At 40.9% G+C, this 26504-nt stretch overlaps 1 protein-coding gene across 3 annotated transcripts in view; it reads right to left on the reverse strand.

Annotated features, from left to right (window-relative positions):
* The window catches only part of LOC116444642 (ankyrin-2-like), a 278123-nt gene that overhangs the window by 215508 nt on the left and 36111 nt on the right, over positions 1 to 26504 (reverse strand). For 2 of the 3 annotated variants that reach the window (XM_032110209.1, XM_032110208.1), the window contains exon 2: positions 18993 to 19051. The exons of the other annotated variant lie outside the window; for it this stretch is intronic. In XM_032110209.1, coding sequence (XP_031966100.1) covers positions 18993 to 19013 — 21 coding nt within the window. In that variant the 5' untranslated portion in view covers positions 19014 to 19051. The remainder of the gene's footprint in view (positions 1 to 18992; positions 19052 to 26504) is intronic. 3 annotated transcript variants of the gene reach the window in all.

The following is a 26504-nucleotide window of genomic DNA, read 5'->3' on the forward strand; positions in this document are numbered from 1 at the left end:
TATTTATTTGGATTCTACCAGAGCTCCCACTAACACAGCTACTACCTATGAGAATTCTACTTCCCCCAGCAAGTTGAAAAAAAGCTTCTGGAATGATTTTGGAGGGACATCAGTCATTTTGGCAGAACCATTTCTGTCTGGCATGTAATTAGTTTACTTGGGGAGAATCATTTGCTCCCTCTTCGCCTACAAGCTCTTCTGTGTGCACGGAGCATCCTGAGAGGAAAGATATCTGGAGGTTAAAATTAGCAAGGAACGCAGATGCCATTGTCTCCTCTCATTACCTCCTCCCACAGTGCACGTCTCGCATCCAAACTGAGAGGGGGTGGAAAACACACATATAAAGCAAAAAGAAAAAAAGAAGAAGAAAACAGCAAAAATAACCCCTCTTCAAAACAACAGATACATCAGACTTTTCTGGTCAGCGACAACTCTGCAGATGATTTTCCAAACAGTAATTACAGTATGTGGCTTCATTAGCATCTTAGGGTTGTACTCACCATTGCTTCATGTCAGGATTAAATGCCATTATCTCAAGACAAGAAAATCGGGAGTATATGGCAATTAACACTTCAAATGACTTGAAAGAAAACAAGGAATCTTCTGAACAGTCTGTTTCTAGGCTGACGTGCTGTAAACAAGAACATCAGCACTGACTTCAGCTCAGCTACCACAGAAAAAAGAGCGTCTGTTTTTCTTCTTGGCAAATATTGATCACAACTGAAACGTTCTCATATATTCAAGATGCACTTACACCTTTCAAAAATATAATTAAGGCCAAAAAAAAAATCATACCTATGGCCACACCTTCAAAGAATTCTCAGAGATCTATGTCTAGCCTGACAGAACAGTAAATAAGACCAATGAATTCCAGCACCTTGAAAAATATTTCTCCTCAGAGGGTCCCTTCTGTGTATCCAGAGCGCAAATAGCATCTGGGTTTAGGACATTGCTCTTTGCTGTGTGCAAATCCTACCTGTGTAAAACATGACCAGGGAAACACTTCTGAATGCAAACAAAACAATCCACTGATCCACAATTTGCAATCACGTCAGGCCATGTGTTAAGAAAATGGGGAAAAATATACACACTCAAATTTATAATTGGTGTGTGTGTATGGAGGAAAAAAGACTAGCATTACTGCTGTGGTGAAACCAATTTAACACATTAAAGTTTTGTATTTTTAGATCTTTTTAGAATATACTAATTCTGTGCAGACCTACCAACTGGACTGGCTGGCAGGCAGCTCTCAGCAACACCAAGATAACGTTTCTAAAATGTGCCAGGAGCCTTAATAGTGCAAAACATTATGAGTAAATTAATCCTTCTATCAAATGGCTGACAGCAACATAAAGGGTCAGGGTTTATACACACAAAGGACTCCTCTTGAAAAATGACTCAGCCATCTCCTGCACCCAACCAGAAACCAGAAAAATGAGGTCTACATTGCCCTCAAATAACCTGAATAAGATGATCTTGCTTACCCAGAAGGACTGGAGACACGACTGGAGGGTGGGGGGAGAAGAAAAAGCTTTATTAGAGGAAATTTTCTTTACTAAAGATATGCAAGCAAGCAAGCTCCTGATCACGAGGTTTACTCAGAAATTCATAAACCTCCAGTAACATAATCCCTATTAAAAAAGTATAAAGATGTGGTTTGTTAATATAAGTATTTCATTAATAATGAATTAATTACAAATTAACATATATAAAATGTTCTGCACTTCTATAAGCTTCTGGTATCTTCAATTAAATAAATTCATGGAGATTACCATTCAACTCCAACAGTACTGCCTATTCATTATTAGAAAAGCAAGGGAAAGATGCCGTTCTTGGATGGCACCACTTCCTACCACAGTTGTTTAACGCACTGGCACTGGTCACATAAACGCAGGGAACTTCACTGGCTCTTGGGTTATCACACATTTACTACCAACTTCAACAGAGTGCAACTGGACCCCATATTGTTTGTGGAAAAGGCTCCATAGGACCATCATCTCACCGGATTCCTTCTGACTGAGTGATGGTGTAGAGAGAAAGGAATGGGAAGCCAACAACTTCCCAGAAAACAATGTTCCTGGCTTACAAAACTGAAGTTATCATGTCAGGAGCAACTCCAAAATCATTTGAAATTCAGTTGCTGGAATGAAGAGTCCAGCATTTTTCAATTCCAAAAGCTGAGACTGCTACGCAAGAACAGCAGTGGGTTAAGACAGGATACAAAGAGCAATAATACAATTAAGGATAAAATGTTTCCTTTTCAATTAAAGACTAGAACTGAATGGAACTTTAAAAGCAGAGATGTTGGGATTATAACCCCTGAAATTATGCATAGCTTAATGCCAGGCTCTGAATTGAGCTACTGCAGCCTCAAAGGGGCATTCCTCAACTGGCTGGGGTTTAATGCAGCAAAGGGATTCCACAGGCATTAGTATCGATGAAGAGAGGAGGTAATAAAGCATTTGCTCTCTATGAGTAAAAAGGGTAATGGAATGATTACAGTCCCTTTCTTCCCCTGCCCTCAGCAGATCCTGCAGACTCATTATCAGTGCTTTGGACAGCTAGGAATCCATCTAGGGCTTGGAATGCTGTGCTGGAACATCCCGCCCCTGTGGCTGAAGAGACACTCAATCTACACAATAGCAAACACTGACTTACTTCAAACATAGGCTAACACTGGCCATTAGTTGTGGTATCTAAATCTCTGGAAAACATGCCAAATTCACAGCTATAGACACAGAAGGAGCACTGGGACACTATAAAAAGTTGAGCACTTGTACACAGGCCCGTTACGCACAGGGTCCCCTAATGGATTTCTCTATCTGCCCAGAAGAGCATGCAGCATGATTTTCCACCCTGCCAGTCAACACAGGAGTCACATCTGTGAAACTAGGGAGCCATTTCCTTGACCTTGCCTCACACAGAATGAAGAGAGTGCTTGTACTAAAACATTAGGGAATAGGTTTGCACTCCAACAGCTGATGGCAGCTGAGTTGCTGTGGTCACTTTCCTGCTGACCATCTTCCATTCATTATCCATAGTGCACATGTCCCAAAGATACAGATGAATTAATTAGGAAGTTTACCATTTATCACTGCAACAAAGACATGCACTTAACTGAGAGGCACTGACCCTCACTTGAGGCAACATTATAAAGCTTGGGAAAAGATTCCAATACCTAGATACCACAGCAAATCTTAAATGATTCCAAAGTATAACTTACACCCTTTTCCTTTTATTTAAGGATATGGTATGGAGTTATCCCAGGGACCTTCAACTCCTACCAAAATGTACTGGCAAGCAGGACAAACCTTGGTCAACCTTTCCCTACTCATTCTTCATTACTTCGTTTTCTCCTATCTTGCCTCACTCATCCACACCCCATTCCTGTACCATTTCCCTCCTCCATTTCTGGTGTTACTGTCTTTTCCTTGATTAATTCAAGTCCCAGTTCCATGCTGCTAAGTCAAACAGGGCCCTAATGCATCTATCCACTTGTCACAGCTTGTTTTACCAAAAGATGACCGAAGAGAGCCTGTTCCTTCCTGTACTTGCAAATAGCTCCAGAAGAGTTAAGCACAGGGGGAGACATGAGGATACAGCCTCAGCAGTAATAGCCCTTTGCCTCCTGACACAGCCATGACTTGATGAGGAACCCAGTGCACAGATGAGAGGACATGAGCTGCAGTTCAAACCCATCCACTGCCAGAGCTCCCGACATCAGACACGCGCAGTCCTTTAAAGATTTCTTGCAGTACTGTTTACCGGCAGCAAGAGACATTCCACCACTCCCACTGAAGGAAAACGTTACCTCAACGTTCACTGAAATAAAACCTGAACAAATGGGGAAAGTTTGTTCCATTTTAGCACTAGCTTATCCAAAAACACCAAGCAAACGTTTCCTTGTGCATATACAAGAGCTCCGTACCTCACTTCACGAGGGCCTCAATTCAACCTAACAGGAAGCTATCCCTGACCAGTATCCTGGGGACATTTTCTATTCTGTTAGACAGACTAGAAGTTAACATTATTAGCCAAACTAAGAAAAAAAAACCATCTCTTTCAAGCCACAGTGGAAAACCATCACCCAGTGTAAACCAGCCCAGGAAGTAACACATGTGACTGCTGCTGCCACAGTGCCCAGAGTAGAGAGTGCCCTGAAGGAAACCAGAGGGAAGATAGAGCTGCACACAGAGCTCCAGGCAGACTTTCCATGCAGATTAAATCTATTTGAACATCAACAGTGATTAATTTAATCTTAGCAGGCAGTTTGAACATCCTTCTTCAGATTTAACCCTGGGAATCTGAGAAAGAACTGGATTAAGACACTCAGTCTAAAGTTCCAGGAAAGCTCAGCCCCTGAACTTGCTAAATCCTCTGCTTGTCTACCTTTTCCTTCATTGCCTTCCTAAAGAGCCTCAGCAACTGTCACCCAACCTCATGCCTGTTTCTTTTAGATCCTGACTCTGCAGGGTTAAACATCAGGACAGTGAGCAGCCAGCTCCTCACTCCAGTTCCCACTACAAGCAACCATCTTGTTCTGCAGATCACAGGCACTTCTCTGGCAAAACAGACCATGCCCTCCTCTGACCTTTTGATTTTCTATGCACAAAAATGCAGCTGGGATCCAGCCTCTGTGAGATAAAAACAGAAAGAAAACATCCCCACCAGCTCCTCATGGGAACAAGACAGCAGAATCCAGTTCTGCATATCTGTACAGCAAACACAATACAAAAGAAAGTCCCACATGTTGAGACAGACAAGTTACATACAAATTTTCTATACATCAGCTGGCACTCAGATTCCCAGAAGCAGAGCATCAAAAGCTCATCAGTACTTCTCCTACCTCTTCTACTTCCTAGACAGGAAGTCCATCCCAAAATGGTTTGTAGAATTTCATTTGATATAGGTTTGGCTTTTTTCATAAGATGCAAAAAGATTCTATAATTTAAAATCCCCGTTTGTTCTGCCTAGATAATCATAAGAAAGTTTTCCAGAATCACTCAGAAATGCCCCGTGGAAGTGCCCAAGCAGACAATCAAAGACAGGAGGCCTCAATCCAGTTTTCTGACAACTTGGATGAAACAATTTGACGTGAATGTGCCCATGGAAATCACCACAACACATCGAGCAGACAGTGATTAACAAGACACTTCTGTTCCTGTTGAACTGCATTGGCTTCGTTGGAACTTAGTTTTACACTAAAACCAAAAAGTAAGAGGACATTTTGGAGTTTCAGTCCATGGAAGCATTTGACACATCCTGTAGCTCCAGACAGAGACCAAGTTGGATCCTGATATTTTCTTGCCTAAAAGTCAGACGTTACATCAGAAGCAAAGGTGACCCTCTGACTGTCATGCTCTGGTCTATTGAAATGCACCTCCACGAAGGAAGGTTTAATCTGCTCCAACAGAAAACGTCAAAGCTTGACTAAATGTCAAGATTTCATTACACTCTGAAACAATGTCCTGGAAAATAGCTGCAAGTCAGACCAATTTTTTAAATACATTTATTGATACTACACTGAAAAACAACAGAATTTTTCTAATGTTACTAGAACACAGATTTTGACCAAAATTGCAATGACACTTTGTGATCACCCAGTTAATTTACATTAGCCTCAATCTAATTTGCAATTCTTAAGCCTTAAGAAGACCATTTCAAATTACAGACCAGATGCTGATGAGGTTGTTGTCTAGTGAACTATAAATTAAAATAAAGCAATACAAGTTGACATCCAAGAAACACCAAACTTAAATTTACCAAGCAGGAAAGCAATGAAAACTAAAATAGGAACTCCTGAAAAAAAATGCTACTGCCATAGTTTGAAAGCTAATACAATAACCCCAGTAACTGAACGTGGAATCACATAACTTGTGCAGAACAAATGTTATTTTGCACTATTTATAAACACAGGTAAAATATTATGCATTTGGGGACCTGCCCTTCTCCCCTCCATCTCACACTTCCTGATAGCTGGTTGGACTTATTTCTACCACAACTCTGACGTTGAATTCTTTATCCTCATAAACTGCAGGTGCTGAGCAGGCAAAAGGAACCTGCTATTTGTAGCTTCTAAGTAAACCATGCCAAAAGAGGGGGAAAAGAAGAAACAAGTGTATAATGATACACCTGCTTCCTCCTGTGGATCTCAATCTGTGAAGTTTCAAGGCTGATTCTCTTCCTATCCAATTCTCCTGGCTAAAATTACCTGTTAGGAACACCATCAAGTTTCCTCTGTTCCCTCTGCATCCTGACTCTTACTAGAGACTTAATATGCCTTGCAGATATAATTTAAACTGCACAGTATTCCCAGCATTTTTAAAAGGACAGAGTTTTACTAGTGGTATCGCAAGGGAGCTGATATTTTCTATTTTTCTCTTCCTGAGCTCCTAATGGAACAGCAGGAGGTGAAGTCAGTGTTTGGGCCATAGAATAAATCATAAATGCCAAAAGGGTAAACATTCAGGGGAACATTTCCCAGAGACCACCAAGTAGAAATCTTCAGACCAAATCAATGCACTTTAAGTAATCAATTCTACCTCTACAATTGCTTCTATTCCTTATTAAAGTGTCCAAAGGCTAAAATTACTCTCAGATTCTGCAATTCACAATGCAATACACAAACATTGATGCTTCAGTTTGTGATTTGTGAGCTTTTAAGGTAATGGAAGTCAGACTGAGTTGCCCTGTGCCAGAGAAAAGGCTTACGTCTTAGTTTTCAAAATGATGAAAACTATCATTCATTTTGCTACAGAAGACATTTTCCTTGTCTTATCTAAACAGGGATTTGCATTCAGGAATCCAGAAGAGGAACTGACATTTCCTTTTGGCATGGCTTCCCTAAAATGCTGTAAAATCAAATGTCATCCCTAATGCAAGTTCCTGGGTGCAACGCATAACAGCATCGTGAGCACGCTGGGAAGATGGATGAGCAGAAGGTGGCAATAGAGCACCAGAACAAAATCCATATACACTTTATTCCTAATTAGATGCTCGCTCTCACCACAGCACACACCCTGCGTGCAGGTCATGCCTATGCACTGAAAACCCAGTGTGATAGAGGTGTGATTTCTTACAGCTGCATCACCCCTGGGTAAAAGCAAATGTAAAAAATCTATTTTTCTCCTATGGTAGGCAACAATTACAAGACTTCCATAAGCACTTCAGTGTGCTGCCTACACAGCTCCCTGTATCTATCAGAAAATTAGAGAAAACAGGGGGTTTGTGTAGTTATTAGAAACCTACGTACTTCCTCCAGCTGAAAAACCAAATTATCGGCACTTATCTTAAAGCTCAAGTGGAAAAGTGCCATTACACTTTAAACAATAATATTCCCCTTCATTTCTAAAAAATCATCTCTTGAGCGCTGGTGGAAAGCGTATGGAAAACTTCCTCTCGCTCTTTCCAAGATTAAGAATACTTTGGTGTAACACTTCACCGTTAACCAGGTAACCACACAAATCTGGCTCATCTGAAGTTTGTAGTTAAACCTTCAAGTTTCAGTCACAAAGTGCCATCTCATACAGGTTTGTAGAGACTTCTCAAATACGTAAGGATTATCTGAAATGCTCTTTTCCATTACAAGCATGGAGGAGGGATTGAGGAAGGCAGAGACCTCCCTCTTTCGGCCAAAGGGAGGCGAAGCAGGCACACACTGCCTTTACAAGAGATTTGAAGGCAAATAATACCGGGTTTATTCCCTCGCATTTATGATGGAGACACATAAAACAGGATAAAACAATGAGGGGGGGAAAACTTCACTGAGGTCTCACGTGCAGTATTTCCAAGTTGCCACATTTAACATAACAAGCAAAGACTAATCGTCATGCACCACAGAAAGCAGTTTTTCCCAAGTTTGACGTGACATTATCATTATTTTGAAGCTCTGCACAGGTTTTCTGGTTTCAAACCTCTTGAAATAAAGATGTTTCTTAACATGAACACGGCAGTATAACAGATTTTTTCCTGCCCTGCTTTCCCCACTGGAGCCCAGCAGGCAGCAGTACCTGCCAAGATGCTGCTGCCCACAGCTGGACACCAGCCCCAGCCCTTCAGGGTTTGAAATGGCCCCCATCTGCCCCGATAAACCACACAAAATTAAACCCCACAGAACCATGCTAACTAACAATTATTTGGGTTTAAGAGCTAATGTTACAGGCACCTAAGAGCTGGAACCCAAGCAGTGTGTATCTAAGTCACACATTTACGTATTCCCCCTTGAACATACACAAGAGTTACTCCATGTCAACCAGCATCACTCAAGAGTAGGGTATGTGAAAGCAGCCCGATTAAAAAGGGGCAATGGTTGAACTTTCCACCTCAACAACAAACAGAGGAGAACCGAGAAGCAAAACATGAGAGAAAGTCTCCCTGGCTCAATTAGCAGCACCCATGGCCAGGACTGGCAGGTCTCTGTCCCTGCCACCAATCAGCTGAGCTGGAAGCCGATACGCAGCAGGCAGACACGACTCTTCCTCCGTGTCTGTACAGTGATTAAAACGTGCTAAGTAACCTTTCCTGGCCACACTTCCAAAGGGCTGGGAGCATTTCTCACCCCGTGCTGCCAGGTGGGGAGCTGGGCAAATACCAAGCTATAAATACAGCCACGGATTTGGTCACTGCTCACCCACCACTAAAACGACCCCGGGAGCAAACTCATTGTTGGACACATCATTTTCTCTATCACTGCAAAAGATCAGGTTTTAAAACATCAACAAAATGAAGCAAATGGAAATAGTCAAGATATCTGACATCCTAAAAAGCCTTCCAGGCTTAAATACATGATCAAAAGTTACCCAGTGGCAAAGAGAACAAAATTGGAATTTCAAATGACTAAATTCCAGTGCATCAATGTGGAGCTGCCGCATGCACCTGAGAGCAATCTTTAAAGAAAGATTTCATCAACTGACCATGAAATCTCTCTCAGCAGCTCTAATTTCAGGTGTTTTTAGCATAGGAATTGTCTGATAATTGGAGTTAATTTAAGGACTTAAAAAAATAAATCGCGGCATAATGATCCCCTCAGCAGCAAATAATAAAATTATTAGTGGACACTTTCTGAATGAAACAGTCTGGTTTGCTCAAATACTAATCACTTTTTATTACTAAGCAAAAAGAAGCAACTCGAGTGTAACACGGGAAACAAACTGTTAACTAAATATTGGATATTCTTTTAAAAAAATGTTAAAGGGTAAGCTACACAACAGAGCAACCAACACTTAAAATGTCTTAATTATCAGTGTTTGAAAATAACTTTGTTTCACGGCTGTCCCAGCTACAGCTTCCTGACTGGTTCACAGATAAAGAAAATTATTTCAAAGCTATTTCTTGCCCTGGCTTAGTGACAACATTACACAGTCCCCACTCTCCAGCAGGCTGGCAGGGGACCATCATTCCCATTTTACCTTCATTCCAGAACACTGGCCTTGGTGGGAGAAATGTTGCCCTTTGGTCCCACATAAATAGTTTTGCTTCCCCTGGAAACCAGGATTTGGGCACACTGGGCTTTAAGTGCTGCTTATATGCTGTAACTACATTAATATGGGGCTTTAGACTAAGGGAAATTATAAGCAAGATATAGTTTCTTCTTTGCTGGTTGGCAAGAATAAAGTACATTAAACAGCACTAACTAATTAAGCTTTTTCATTTTGTTTAAAGAAAGGTATGAAAGACACTTGATTTTTAAAAAAAATTAACTCCTAAACTTTTTCTTAATTCTTTGTGTCCTATACCTCTTAGGAGGTTAAAACTCACTGACAGATAATGAAAACAGTCACACGCTCAAAAATGAACTTAACAATACCCCCCAAACCTTGGAAAAACATGATCTTAAGATGCTTTCATCCCAAGGACATAAAAAAAAAAACCTTAACTGATACATAATGTTTGGAGAGAGCAGCTCAGCTTTGAGAACATATCCCAAAGATTGATAGCATGAGTTTTAAAGGAATAGTAATAGAAAAATCACTGTGGTACGTAAATAAATATCTGGACCTGTATATTACTCAAAGGTACTATCACATATGACTCAAATTCAATTCCTGTTATTATACAGATGCCTTTTGGCAATATTTCATTTAATAGTAATATAATACCATGACATGCCAAACTATTTAAACATCAATTCAGCTCTCTGCATCTTCATAATTCCACCCACTCGCCAATTAAAGTAGAAATTGTTTAAAGAACAGCAAAATATTTTCTTAAAAGACCCTGATTGAGGACCAGACAAACCAGACTAAATTCTTACACCAACAGATGGTACTGCTGTGGTGCAGAGAGCCACACTTGAGGACTGTGCAGTGATTTACAGTATCAGGCATGTTGCTTCTTATTATGCCAAATTTAAAACCCTCCCAGTGCTTGGCACCTATCTCAGGCTGACACTCTCGGGCTATAAAAAACCTGTGTGTGCAGAACAGCTTATTTTAAGAAAATTCTCATCACCCTTTCACTGAAAGCCTGTAGAATATTCATGATTTGGAGCACAGCCTTAAAAATCTGGCTGCCATATCAAGGATTATTCGGCTTTTTGCTATCCCCAAGAGAATTCATGCAAAACTGAACAAGTCACAAGCCTCTAAAACCAGGCTTACACTGAATGTTATAGTACCTTAAAGCCCAGATGTGTCCTGGTGCTCCCAAGTGTACTGTGAGGAGGGAAGAAAGGTGGGATACACTGCTAAGCAGCCCTACTTCACCAGGGACCTACCCAAAGAGAATTGGTTTGACTCTATGGAATAAGGCCGAATCCCCCATTTTTGTTACATTTTCTAAATTTCTATACTTTAACAAATTTACTTTAAAATCTGGAAGGTACCCAAAAAAAAAATCATTATCAATATTTGAAATGAAAGACAGGAACAATAGGTAATGCCAAAAATAAGAAAATCAAGTACATTAATTTCTTGTGTTATGAAATCAATACCGGCTTTTTTACAAAACTCCTGCATCACTCAGCACACAGAATGGATGGAGCTTCCTATTTTATCTTCCCTTTTTAAACCCAGCTGTGACTACAGTTATTCATTTCCTGATGGCTTCCTTTGGAAAGCTAATATTTTATAAATAAAGCTATGCTTAGGAGAGCAAGAGAGCTGACAAGACAAACAGTCAAGCACTGCCAAGACCCAAATGCCTCATCATTTGGATAAGGATTGCTGTCTGGTACATGGTATTCTCTTTTTTAAATGTTTTGGGTTTGTTCTTGACCATATGCCTGTATTCCGAATAATATTTCAACTGTACCAATAACCACCCATATTCTGTAATATTATTACTTCTCCCTTTAAACCTTGTATTTCTCCTCCTTGAACCTAAAAACACATCCTATATTCTAGGAGAGCAGACTTTGTGCGTCCTGGCCCAGCAGCCAGAACAGAGGTGGTGGCAGGAATTTCCCTGGGGGAGGGAGTTAGCTCAAGGAGGGACAAGTTTGTGAAAGAAAAAACCACTGAGGATTATTAAATCACAGAGACAATATCGAGCTCAGGAAGTCCTGAGCCAAAAACAGCTGGAGGCCAGGAGATGTTTTAGGGGAAGTATCTGATATGCTTGCCCTGTTCCTACTCTTCTCCAAGAACCAGGCTATGGCTATTGTTGAGCATAAAACACTGAGAAACAGACCTTGAAATGCAGCTGGTATGGATGACAAAAGTGGTTTGCATCTGAATGTCCAGACAAAGTCTATTTCATTTCAGGTTTCCAGCCTGAGGGACAAGGCAGGCAACAGTTCATTAATTAATGGCATATGTATGGTTTCAAGACTATCACTAGAGTAATTTTTAAAACATCACTTAACAAAATAGAAAGATGGAGAAAGAAGTGTTTTGTAATTTTTTGGCCATCTTAGAGTGCAACCTTCAGCCAGACAAACTGGTGCGGAGTCACGAGTGGCAGCTCCCAGGTAACCATCCTAATGGGGAATATAAATAAACCCATCATGTGCTTTCATATCAACCATTTTCTTAACAAGAGGATCATTTCTTCTTCCCCCTCCCCTGCAAACATCCCCTGTGTTATGGCAGACAGTACTGGCCTTCCTCAGGAAGTCTCTTGTTCTGTTTCTGATAACATTTTAGGACATCTGCCCAACCTTGAATATTACTTATAGAAGATCCTACATGAGTCTTTTGCTTCAGTATTTTTCCAATTCTTAAGCAACGTTCAGGTTTTCCAGCTGCTACTGCATTTTAAACTTTGGAAAACTAGTGAATCAGTCCATAAACCATGAACTGCTTTCCTTGACCAGTTACTAAATGTGGATCCCTGCAGCTCCTTCCACTGCATGTTCTCTCAAGTTCATCCCCAAGCAATTCCTCCAGTCAGAAGGTGAAGCTAAAGGCTCTCTGCAACTCCATAACCACCAACCTCAGCTTTACAGCATTCCAAAGGCCCTACTTAGTGGTTTTGATTTCAATCCACTGTTTGGATTTGCTTAAAAATCTCTTCTACAACAAACTGCAAACAGATTCTTTAGAGAGTCTGTACCAAATTCCCACCTATAAAATGGCTGTTTGTATCTGAGTTCTAAGGAAAATAGCTAAATGTAGCAGAAAGTGTCTACCACTGGCAGTGTCTTATCCAAGGGCCTTGAGTTTTTAACTCTGCTACATCAGCTGAGTCCCCTCAGAGAATTTATAGGTTCATTAACATTTGCTGATCTCAGATCATGAATATGTTTTTTTGTTTTATTTAACGTACACTTACACGCTCTCCACCCACTCACATGCATATATACACACGCACGCACTCTGATATTTTCTTTCCATTAGAAATGTTAGGGAAGAATACTTATTGCACAACTTTGATACACACAGCTTCCTCCCTATCATTTTATGACCATTTTAGTTAATATAATTACCATTACAGCAGATCATAATTTGTTCTCATGGCTACAAATTCACGAGACAAACTGCTGTGACACTACAGTCTGAGCAAAACGAGCAGGCAGCAAAGCAGCCTAGCATTCTCCAGCTTCTTCAGCTAAAAGGCTCAAGTACATAAAGGAAATCAATATCACTTCCTCTACCTTTGGGTTCCCACCTCTGCAGTCATGCAGCCTCTGCACCAGAGATGTTACAAATATGGGTGGTGTCTACATCAGAGCAGGCTTACAGTGCTTTTAAAATATATGCAATACATATCAGCCCTTCTCTGCCTTCCCAGAGCAATTTGGAGAATGGAGTACACAGATGGTTTATCCGGACAGTTCATTAGAAGCTTTGCATTCCTAACCCAAGGTGTATGTTGGGGTCAAGACTTGGTTACCTCAGCTCATTCACTTTTAATAGAGAAAAAATTGGGGGTATTATAATTTTTTAATTTTTATGTCATGCCACTGTGGAATAGCCATAAGAAGCAAATGATTTATAGGAACAGATGTATTAACTACATGCCACCGATACTTAAGGAAGAAAACCCCAGGCCTATCCATTACAGCAAAAAGAGTGAAGAGACTTGACCTGGTTTGTCTTCAACAGTGTCTATGCAAAACCATCTACCATTAACACTTGTATCCAACACAAATCTCACCTCCAACGGATTTCCCATTGACTCGTGAAATAGAGCCAATGAAACAATCTTCAGAGAGAGCAGAGCATGCATGAAACACTCAGATTGACACAAGATTAGATGTACATTTTTAAGTGGCACTTAAAGACTTAAGAGAGAAATTTCTGCCATATACAAACACACTTAGAAGTAGGCACAGGCTCAAAAGGATGACATTTGACACTCCCAAGTCTTCAGCGGTGTTTGAAACCCTGGCAAGGATGTGTGCCTTGGCCCATCTTCAACCTCTACCTGTGCCAGAAATAGCACTGGAACACGGATGGAGAAAAGCAAAGCAACAATATTCTGTATTTAAGCCTTATCTGAGATTGTCTGAAACATTAAAACCAGGAGAATATCTTCAAAAGTAGCTCTGCAAAGTGGCCAGGTCTATGTTTTCATCTCTTCTGGCACAATAAAGAAACTGCAAAAGCTGCATTAGAATGAAGTGTTTTCTGAACAAATGTTTATAAACAGAACGTAAGAAATTTGTCTGGCTGATAAAAACTACCCATTCTCTCACTGGGAAAGCAATGTCCTTTTGTCTGCCATGCTTGTGGGTAAAAGAAAACAAATACAGTTTTGGCCAAAAGGATAATACAGATTTAAAAGAATTTGGCAGCCGACTTGTTGCTCTTTGCAGTCAATGCTTCACATGTCAGGTTTTACTTCTTGTCTGGAAAATAAGCTGTGGAAAAGCTCACGCCGATGTGAGACACGTCCTCAGGACTTAGACTTTGGGTTCTTTTTTAAAGAATGCAAAGTCACCTTGGGAGATCTTACCCCTATTTGAAGTGGCTTCTTCCTTCTATTTTTATTCCCAGGGAAAAAGAAAAGGAAGAAATCCAAATCAGAAGACAACAAGCCAGCAAAGGGCCACATACAATCTGCTTCTTAAACTGTGACTGCTTCAAGCAAGAGATGCTTTCCACACACATTTCCTTCCCAGCCACTAAAGTGGAAGCAGTTTTCAAGCATGGCTACACAATCTCTCAGAGCACGAATACTGAGTCGCCGTGCAGCATTCAGCCCTTGGCCAGCACATCCCGCCTCCCACTCCTTCTGGTAGCAGTCTAGCTACAGACTAGTGCTGGACATTGGAATTATCCTCCATGCCTTCGTGGCCCATTAGCTTCAATTTCTGGTGGAGCAGAGTCTGTCTTCAGTTGGATTTATCTCAGCTGCTAATTCGCCCAGCATCTGAAAGCATTCCATGTGAAAATCAATAGCAAACCTGAAATACTTCTAAGTCTTCATAGCGACTCTGGAATTTCTCCCATTTTGTACTCACAGACCTCAAGAAGACAAAAAGAAAATAACCACAACTTCTCCATGCTCGTTTTGGTTCCCATAAAAATGCTTTTCCTTGCTTTTTGCAGGACAGAGGAGAGAGATCATGATGGATTAAATTCATCATGAAAAAAATGAGCCCCCTACATACCCACAAAGAAATACACGGAGGCCAAAAGCAGTGCAAATTCACCACACACCATTCCACTCCTGTTTTGAAGGAACAGCCTAAAGTCCAAGGGTAATTTATTCATTATGCCCATTTAAATTTTCATGTCCCCTTAGGCTGCCAACAAAAACACCAGTTAATGTGAAATGCTATCCTGCTTTTTTTCAGATGTAGATATCTGTTCCTTAGAAAATCCAAACAGGCAGACAACAGCCACAACTTAAAATGATTATGTATCTAGAGACAATTTAAAGATATGTTTGTGCAAACAAGCATTTCACACACTGATCTCAAAAAAGCAGTTTCACTTTTAATGTACACAAGAAATCCTGAAGTGCTGCATCCATTTTAAGCAGGAAAATATAAAAAAGGTGCAGACATAAGAGCCTTTCTGACAGTTCTAAAACTTCCATTGCTCACTAGAAAAAAAAAAAATCCTAATACAAGTGCACACAGCCTCCACTTACAGCCTTTTTTATTAATATGACGATGAAGTTATCTAAAGGAAAATGCCACTACCAGAGCGTGGGACAGAGTCAAATAGCCAAGAACTCAGAATCAGCTTGGATTAAATAACAACTCAGACTCAAGATTATTTGGTAAGCAAATCAGCTGCTTGAGGTCTGCAAAAACAACTTTCCTTTCTTTGGACAACTTCTTTACCCACGTCACCACTACTTGATGATGATGAATATGAAAATGAAATTATTTTTAAAAGCTTACTGGCATCAATATGAGCAGTATGTTGGCAAACTACAAAATTTGCCAGATGTTTCAAAAACCAAAAGGACACAGCAAACACAATCTAAATCATAAGACACAATAAAAGTCTCCCAGTAAGCAGATCTGTCAGAACTTGCCAGTCAGTTACTATTCACAGAGGTTCTCCATTACTGAAAAGACATGGGAAAGATTTTAAAAGACTCTGCCAAATCCTCTTGTGAAGTTGGATGTTGAACCCCCCTACCAGTCGCCTCAGTTTTCCAAAGAAAAATTACTGCTTCTCTCAGCATTTTATCAGGTGTTGTAGCAACTGCCCCAGTTCAGGATCACCAGCAAGAAAAAAGGCAGCTGTTTACAGCCGAGCCAGAGACAAGAAAGGAAAGAATGGATGATGCCTGTCCTGCTGCCCAGCTCCATAGAAAGCTGGGAAGACCAGGTGCCAAAAACGCGGTAAGTGTCTTTTATCAAAAGCTTGAAGAATAAAAGAGATGGCAGCATTTCCCTGCTGCCTAGCACAACACTGGCCACCTTGTTATGCACCAATGGCAAATAAACACATTTTCATCTAGGATATAAAACACAGATACACACACAAGAGGTTTGATTACCAAGTCCTTAGCATCTTGGGAAAAAAGAGAACACCTACCTCTGGGGAAATCCATGTGAACGCAGTCCACGTTTCCACTGGTACCTCCATGATCACGCAGGCTAGAAACTGGTGATGTTAAAGGGCAAGGCAAAATTCCCACAGAACCTGAAAGCTTAGAGGATTTTCACCTCCTTTTGAGAATTCCTGACCTTAGCAGGTAGTTTAGCATTTACCTCAATGAACTGTGAGCATTACACTGAGATGGAAAAGTCCTTTAATTGAGAGATCAGACTTGCGCATATGGCTCAACGGACAAACACGTAATGTACCAAACAAAAATAGACAAAGAAAAACATGAATCTATACTTCAACAATCAATATTGCTGGAGATGATGATCATGTAGCTCACAGAGCTATGCCTGGTTTACTGAGATGACCACTGAAAACTTGCTGGGGCATAATAATATTATTCCCAATAAAAAAATACAGGAATTTTCTACTCCTCAGCAGCAGAGTCTCTGCTGGCTTCTGATAAAAGGTACATAATTAAAGCAAAGGCATAACAACCCACTACTCCTTATCATTAAGACAGGACACGACATGTTTCCAAGAGAAAGCTTCTAGTTATGTTTCAGAGACCTTATGAGATGTCAAATGTAATAAACTAAATTGCCTGAAGCAAATCACTCTAATTCTATCTTTTTATACCATTATATCTGTTTCCCCACAATGCATCCTACTGTAGCCCATGGGACATAAATCTTACAGGACCAACTTGAATTCATTTTACACTTAGCAAATAGATGAGGCATTCAGTAAGCATTGCACCAGATCTCATATTGTTGCTTGCTATACAGAACTAGCAAACAAGCAATTAATGCTGATTTTATATAAATGTTATCGGCGTTATTGGTGCTCAGAACTCCACGTGCAGAAAGCAATGACTGTACTGTATTGTGGGTTTCTCCCTCACTCCCAAATTAGTGCAAGTTTTGCCTCCCCTTCATAACTGAAGGTTTTTTAACATCTAGCTCCTCAAATTGTTAAAAAAAAAAAAAAAAAAAAAAAATTGAAGTGGCCACAAGTAGCAACATTTTCTTTTAATGTTAGCCAAGAACTTTCTCTTTTCAAAGGCTGAAACGATGCTGTGGAATTCTCTGGGGAATTGAAAACACCTTTTAATTCCCACGAAGGCACTTATTCACTGATAAAACGCAGAACTTGTACACATAGATACGTTTCTGTTCACAAAGACCTGTGAGACAGTAAAACTACAGCAAGCTTCAGGAAAGAAACAAATTGATTTGTTTTCTTGCTTGGCTGCAACACATTTATACCTCATCTTTCAAAATACTTCATATTTAAAATGCAAATCAGAATAATTAAGTGCAACCGAAGTTTCAGTTGGACAGATTTGTTCTTAAACTGAAACATTCCCAAACTCAATTCACTGCATCAGCTTCAGGTGAAGCTTTTGTTTCTCCAGGACATGTCTCTGTCAGCAAAAATCCCAATGCAGAGAAAGGAAAATCAGGAGAAACAGCAGAGGAAGATAAAGTAGTGTAGCCAATAGTGCAAAATCTATAAACGGCAGAACCAGAATTCTTGAGCTGAAAATCTTGTCAGAGAATACTTAATTTTTGTGTCCAATATAGTCTGGGGTTTTTAACTCAAAATCGAGGGAAGGAAAGCAGATCGCAATCCATTAGACTCTATAATCCTTTCAGAAGTAGGAAATTCAGGGATAAACCTCAGTTCTGCCTCACTGAAATCAGAAATTGAGTCCATCTCCAGACACTTCCTAACCAATGGGTCTGTCTTCCTCTTTGCAACCTGCTGTCAAAAATACTGAGAAGTATAACTTGCACTCTAATGGAAATAATCAGGAAACGCTGACATTTCTGTAAGCCAGAATCTTCTCTCCTTAACCAGCCTTTGTGAAGATTCTTCCAAACAGCTTTGCATCGCCATCCCTAATTGGCATTAACTGGAATTGCTCTCTGTAACCATCACTCTCCCATCAACCTACGCTCTCCCGTCTGTAAGGGATTTCACAGACAGCAACACGACAACAAACATTCTACAAAATTATAATCGATTATCAGCGAAGTAAAAAAATAATCAGTAGGAGAACTATTGCAAAAGAAGTATAGCTGGGGTTTTTTCGATGCTTCTGTGTGGGCGTCACCAGCAGAAGCTCCAGCATTTTGTTCACAGCATATTTACAGACACTATTTCCCAATGCAGGATAAGGCCTCACATACCTCCATATCCATCTGGCTGGCAAGGAAGGAGCTGTTTAGGGATCAAATATGGGTTTAGCTTTCTCAGAGTTACTTAGTGGTATCATGTCTTTGAAATCAGATGCAATGCATCTACCACTTTATAATCAGCATGTAAAACAGACTTTCCAGTGATCGTCAGCGCAAAAAGAGATTTCAAGAATAAACTTAAGTATTTCATTCATCATCATCATCTTATTATTAGTACTTCTATAGCAAATAAAATTATTTTAGTCAACTAGCTAGACCCAGGTTCTTTAACTTCTCTGCCACTGTTAGGCAGTGCCAGGAACAAAAGAAAAAAAAAGAAAAGAGGAAAATATTCGTTAAATACATACTCAAAATAATTATTTGCACATTTCTTATCGGATCTAAATCAAAGTACCTTTTGCAACATGCTGGCCATTTAAATGTCAATTCTTCATGTCCCCTTCAGTTACTTACCTAAAAAAAAGAAAAAGGAAAAATACATGAGTTTTCCATGTTCTCAGACGTATCATGAACACATACCTTGCTCTCCACTGCTCCCCAGCAACTTTTCAGCAGTTATAACTTAGGTATGACAATTAGGATAATGGATTTTGTTTGTTATATTAATTTAGATGACATGCTCCCACTTTGCCTCAGCTAGGCTTTCAGTAATTGAATTTAAGATCTTTTTTCTTATTATTGCTTTTTTCCTCCATAGTAAATGATTTCTAAATATAAAGTACTTGATGCCCTCAATAACTTGATGTTCATATTCTGTGTATTTACTCTGGGAAAAGTCATAATTGCAGTCACAGTAATGGAAATATAAAACATTTGGCAAAAGAACCCCAACATGGTCTTCAGCAGACATTTATGCAACTTCTTAACAGCTACTGGCCAAACGCCTTTTGTTCAGAGAGAGCACAGGATAGCACACTCTCAACAGTGCTATACCCGAAACCGTAACAGAACCCCATCTTCCAGTTAGGAACAGCAAGGGCAGCACATGCACAAGAGGCTCACCCTTCTCTTCCACAGAAACATGGGGTTTACACCACTATACACTGCATCTGTTCTCAGTAAAATCTTTCTGAACCTGAAAAACAGGCAGGTGTGTGCTCAGAAATTACTACAGGTTCTGTCCCTCCTTCTTACCCCCAAGCTCTTGCCTAGGAGCTGAGCACCCAGATGGAAAAACCTCTGGCTCAGCCTGGCAGCAGCCCACAGGTGCCCAACAGGACTGCGCAGGCTCAAGCATCCACACCCAAGTCTAGGGGATGGCACTGCCCTTCCCCATAACCCACACAGGAGGCTGGGCTGGGCTACAACCACACGTGTCAGTACCTGCCAAACTCAATTGAATCTCAGCTCCTGTTTCTCCTACCCACACAGCATCCAGCACTCTTCTACTCTCGTATGACTGAACTGCATTTATCATTATTGCCTTTATACTCAAGATAATTCTAGAAGTTTACAATACATCCTATAAATGGTATGACTGATTTAAATGGTCCTTAACTTCCAAAAATATATCCTGAGAAGAAAACCATTTCACATTTCAGCCATACCACCACCTTTGCCATATGCCAGTTTTTCAGATGTTTTATTAACCAATGCAAGTTGAAAATTACAAGAAACACAGGTGAAACCCCTAACAACGAAAAGCCTTTCATATTCAGTAAAGAACTCATCTGAATTACTTTAAACCCCTTATTTTCCAGCATTAAGCTTGCCCAAGCTTTCTGACAAATTTCAGATGGAAATATCACTTATTCCCATAATGTGCTCACGCTGAACAGTGTACAGGCTCCACATTCATTCTGCCTGCATGCAACTAACTTTATTTTAGACTGAATTTTAAATCCCTGGCACATTCAGACATCTCCTGCACAAGTTCTGCTGCTTCCACCTCCTGTCAGCCTACTCTGTGATGCCTCTGAATGAACCCTTTTTTTTTTTTAAGCTGGTAGAACTCTTATTATCATCCTCTTTCAAAGCAGCACATTTTGGTCCTCTAGTCCCCATGAATACACATGTTCAGCCTTTTTCAAGGGCGATGTAACTTCCAGCTACAGTTCAGACTCCTCCAGGATATGAGCCCGTTTCAGAATACATAACACTATTGTGCTTTAGCAACAAGAGGTACTAAGCTGGGTTTAACATGTACTACTATAGATTTTTGTCCTTAAAATGACAACTCAAGGTATACTTGCCATCTGACTAGAATTATCTGATGAATCATGCTAGTTGTTATGTTTGGTTCATTTTCCTCCCTTTCCCTTTTAAGGGGAAGCATGATTTTCCTCAAGGCTAAAGAGAAAACAAATTGATTTTGTTGATCACAGGCACTCCCACGGCTAGTTTTCCTACAGTAGTTTGTAATGATTACCCACATACCCATCCCACAGGGAATTCTGAGTTATAATCAAAACTTGAGTGACTTTTTTCAGTGCCTGCTTTAGAATTTAAAAAGTTGGGAGGGTCCCCCACAACAAGTACATATTAAACTTCAAGTACTACAGTTAAAGCTTGTTTTCGAGGAAAAATACCTTTGGGCTTGGCCATTTGGCAAGTGTTACACTGATCCGTTTGACCAAGGCTTATACCAGAGAAGCCAAAATCGAGACAAGCGCCCCCTGGTGTTCAATAAGATCACCCAGCAGGAATGCACATCCGGCTGTCCTTTGCCCATTCTAGCTGGGATCACACCCTTCCACTCAACTGAAATGTACAATTCTCTTTTATCAGTGAAAACAATGACCAGACAGACTTCCAATGAGGTGACTCATTGGCATATAACAAATCCCATTCCATCTCTTCCACACAGCAGCCTTCATTTTGCACCACTGCAACCCAACTCATCTCAGGCTGTACTGTCTCAGGAACCGTGAAGTAAAAGCTGTTCAGACTTCATTTGGCATCCCAACCAACTCCTTCCAGAAATACCCAGTAGCAGGTGCCATAACACCACCCTTATCCATGCAACCCTAAGCCACACCTTCCTCCAATTATAGAGGGGGACAAAGATGCAATAGTTACTGTCAATCAGGGAGCAAATCCGTCTAACATTTAAACATCAAGCTTCCCGTGAAATAGGATTAGCGCTAATGGATGAAGCTGTCTCTTGTCTGCCTAACAAAAGAAATGATCCTGCAAACCCTGGCCAGAATTGTATTAACCACCAATTACAGACATAAATATAGCTATGAGACTGAAATCATATTTTTCCTGCTGCTGGAGAGGACTTGAAATGAAAATAGTTCCATCCAAATCGATACACGGCCATCTGCTCTGCAAAACGCTGATAAATCTCCTTCCTTCAGGATCCATGTTCACCAAATTAGATTAAGAAGTTGCCTTACCTTCACAAGGCTCATTCCAAGAGTCAGCAGAGGCTGTTAAAGTTCTACTGTGATCCCTGATAAGTGCTTTGGCTCATCCTACATCCACCAAATAACTGTGTTCTTTGATTTTCATGCCAAGTTCTTGCATCTGCTTAGAGTGCTATGCAAGAAGCTAACACTGTGGTTTGGTTTTTAAAAGTCACTTCAAAAAGCCATTAACGCAGAGCAAGCTGAAAGCCAAAACAACAGCCTACAAGACGACAGAGTCATTTTATTTAGAGACTGAATGGACGGTCCTTGGTGGAACTGTATGGGGGACTTGACTTACAGGCATCAGATGCATAAGAGTAGGGGTGCATTAGCTGAGAGAACCTTGCTTCATATTTCCAAACAAAACCAGGGAGACTTAATTTAGCACAGCTCAGTTTTTAGACCATTTGTAGTGCTTCAAATCCACACCTGGTTGTCACTTCCAAAATAAAAAGTAAAGTATTAAACCCTACAGAGCAGCAAACATTGAATATAAATCTTAATTTGTATCCTGAGACCATTATACATTGCCTAAAACGTTAAACGAAATTAATGTATTTTTCTGCTCAAGCACTTTCAAACCAACTGCCCCTGTATCCTCTTCAAGAGCTCCACAGTGAGCTTCTGATCTTCTGCAGCAAATGGTCTGGGCACGCTGGCCATGCACCGACTCCCTGGGGTCAAGGAGAAGAGAACAAAGCTGCCTTTGTGCCCATTCCTTGGACAGCAGTGAGAGCTCGGTCACAGGCACAGTACCAGCAGAGACAGTGTGCCCAGTCATTGAAGCACTGACAGCACCGACCCCTTCACTGTGACTGGCTAAGTCCCAGGTCCATCTCAAGATTATCAGTTGCTCACATCTAACTGGAGCTTTAACAATTCAGAGCCCAATTCTGCAAACTCTTTCCATCACTGCTATTTGTCAGACTAGCAACTCTGTCAAAACAGTAACTTATTCTCTCTTCCTCCTAAGCCTAAGGACCACTAAAGGGATTTTAATAAGTTTCTAACAGTTTAAATCCACTGTGCTCTTACAGCTGTTCTGTGTTAACAGTAAATCCATGGTCTTGCAAACTCCAGTTAAATCTTGAGGGTGAGGTAGCAACCCAATATACTTTTTTATACATATACACACTACCTACATAAAGCTATAATGCAGCATTTTGTATTTGGCTTCATTTACTGCCATTACAGCAATCTCCTTAAAAGCACCAAAGTGCAAGACTAATATCTGGATCCAAGCTACCTCTGAAGTCAATCTAGGCATTAGCAGCAAAGTAATCTACTTAATCCTTTAGGGAAAGGGAGATAGCTAATAAGTAATGGAAATGAAGCCAAAGGAAGATCTCCACAAAGCTACCCCATCATGGAAGATGGGGCAGTAAAAACATGTAGTACTGAAAAACTGCATCTCCCTTCCTACCCTGCTGCAGTCCTGATCCCATGTTCTGGCTTTCAGGCTGAGAGGGAAGCAGCAACTGGCACAAGGCCAGCTTCAGCACCTGGGCTGTCAGGTCAGAACACAAATCCCACACAGAGAGGATTCAGCAACAGGTAGTGCAACATGGTTTTTCTCTGCCTATAATACAGAGTGCAGAATTTGGCCTGTGATATTGAGCAAGGGAGAAAGAAGAGACAAAGAATCGAGGGAAAAATCAATTGATCTGACATTGTTCACTTCCCTGAGTAGGTTTAGAGACTACAGATATTCATTAATGGCCAGTAATTAGGTAACTGTCCTCCATAAATATACACTGCTGCTTCCACTGAGAGCATTTGAAACAACTCCTTACATGAATGACTGCTAATTCAATTCCCACTTGTTGATAAAGTAGTTTATAGTGCTTATGAATTTTGACACATTTTCTGAGACACATCACAGCTTCCTTGCTCTGTGACCCAACAAGATCACCTTACTGTTTCTGTCGGGACAGGTGTCCTCTGCTGACCGTGCTCACACTATCGCAAGGGACTCCAAGGCCCGGGGTGACAGCACAGCTTACCGTGACATTCACCAGGTGCCAAGCGACTTCGGACATCAATAGATGGTTTGGAAACTAAGCTGAAGGACGCGCAGTTGGAGCCCCAACTTGCAAGATGAAATTATCTCAGCAGTCATATCTCCTTGGCTTCCTTCCTATTTTTCATGCTACATGTTCAAGAGGCTTTAGCTAACGGTCTTTTACTTAATTAAAATTAATCTAATTTTTTTTTAAAAGGAAGCAGATCGTAAATGTGGCTTGGGGGGAAAAAAATTCAGCTTCATTACTGAGTCTTACTAGACTTGCAAGTTCCTGCCTGCCCTGTGACAAGAGATTTTGGGGGGCAGAGAGGGATGGCACCTCACAAAGCAAAGGGGGTGATAGCAGAAATTACCTTTTTATTTCAATTACATGACTCCCCCAAAACTGGTAGCTCTAACAATTCCTGAACAGCTGTAACATAAAATAAACTGAATGGAAAGTCACAAAGCTGAGAAGGAATGCCAGCCATTAAAATGTCCTTACTATATTAAGGACCAAAGAGGACTTGTAGTGCCCTTTAGCTGACAGGCCTAAGCATTTCGTTCCTCTTGCTGGTTACTGAACCATTAGCACGTTATAAAACTATACCCCTGAGGATGGCTCCACACAACACAGTCTCAGGATTAAGCCACTTTCAACCTTTAGGTGAACGTTTCCCTGCTCAGTACAAAAAGCCTAACGAAGAAGAGTTCCCTTACGGTCTGGGGAGGTGTAAAGGGTGAGTGCCATAGTGGAGAAGCACAGATGACAATTATCATTGATTCGGCCTTGCAGAAGAAGCAGCGATCACTCCCCATGATGCAGCCCGTCCTATTCCAAGGTGCAGCACTCTGCCTCCCTCCCAGGCTCTGACGCACGTGCGGCAGGAGCGAGCTCCCCCCTCCACAAGCCCCGCCGGCATCATTAGGTTCCCCACGCTTTCAGCAGCACTTATTGCATTAGCCTGCACATTGTATGCCTGTGGGTCAGCACTGGCTCGCAGCCAGCCGGGCTGCACAAGGGAAGCAGTGGGCAGGGCTGCCTGGAAATGGCAAGGCAGACACGCCCACAGTGGTTAGCACCGCAATCCCAGGCCTAGACATTGAAGCAAACTTCAGATTGATGGCCACAATTCAAGGACAGCGCTGCTCCCCCCTCCACCTTCCAGACATGAAATGTCTGAATTGGGAATGCAATGGAAAACAATACTTTCTGCGTGACTTGGTTTTAAAACAGAAACTTATATTAGAAATGGGACTCGACTTGTATTTAATTAAAAACTGATTCAATCACTAAGAGAAGAACAGCCCCAAAAGAAAACGCCAGCATGCACTGGACTAGGCATGGTACTTCCTGCATGAAGGATAAAATGTCCATCGGTTTTGGTATTAAGCACAAATTGGGCAGAGTTTTGAGGCTAACCTATAATATTCCAGATTGAAGAGTCCAAAACAAGCTCCAATTCAAAAGCCACCTATTCCTACACAGTCATTTAAGAACAACAAAGAGCCAGTATATTATGCTCCTTTTTTCATCTATTCAAAGAAAACAAGGAAGAAAATGAAGAAAAACATGCACTGAGAAATATTCCGATTTCTCCCAAACTTTCTCTACTTTTTTCAGTGGGGCAGGGGGAGTGGTAGAATTAAAACTCAGAGACCACAAGAAACTCAATAGCCAGGACCATGCCAAACACCCAGGTATCATTTTCAACCGCAGTTCACTCTCATATCTTAATTTTTGAAGCAGACCCACCACCCTGCAGCCAAACAGCTTTCTCCAAAGCTCCTCAAAACAGCTTTTCTTTTAAAGATACTTAATTTTTTTGCAACAAATTAAGTCAAAAGCTATACTTGTAAGCAAAACAGATTAAAACTTCAACATCTCCCATCTTGCAAACTATACAATATCACGTAATTTTGCAATCTCTAGGCTTTCCTGAGAGCAAAAGAGTCTTTTCCCATATCACCAATTGCTAACAGATGTTCTCCCCTGTGTTGTTAAACAAGTCATGATAAAAACACACTCATGTCTTAATAGAACTGGATGTACCCTGAGTGGCTTTCCCATTTGATCTGCTCTGCGGCTCAGAGGCTTTTTTGTCCACTTGTTGTATCACAATGTGTGTTTGGTCCCACAACAGTGACAGCTGACAACTGTTTTTCCTGTTTGCAAAAGCTTTATCGTTCAACTTGAACCAAAAGCATTTGTCATGTTGCACGGCAGTGAAGTAGATTTAATCAGATGAGGCCACTAGCGTTGTCAGTGCCAGGCTGAAAGAATTCCGTAGAACAAAAGCTGGATTTATCTCTCTGGAAGTCTGTGCAGGGAGCAGCAGTGCATCTTTGTGAATGCACAAGGGGAAATCTCAAGAGGAGAAGAAAACGAACCCAAGAGAATATTCTCAGTGCAGTTAAGCCAAAAAATAACTTCTTAAGTTCTTGAGTGACCAGCCAGATGCTCCTGCCAGCCAAGAGCACTGCTGTCAGAACTTTGACAATGAAAGTGCATCTCCACGTCCCTCTTGCAAATGTCACTAATACAGAGGGT

The sequence above is a fragment of the Corvus moneduloides genome, chromosome 5, assembly GCF_009650955.1.
Source record: "Corvus moneduloides isolate bCorMon1 chromosome 5, bCorMon1.pri, whole genome shotgun sequence".
Lineage (NCBI taxonomy): Eukaryota > Metazoa > Chordata > Aves > Passeriformes > Corvidae > Corvus > Corvus moneduloides.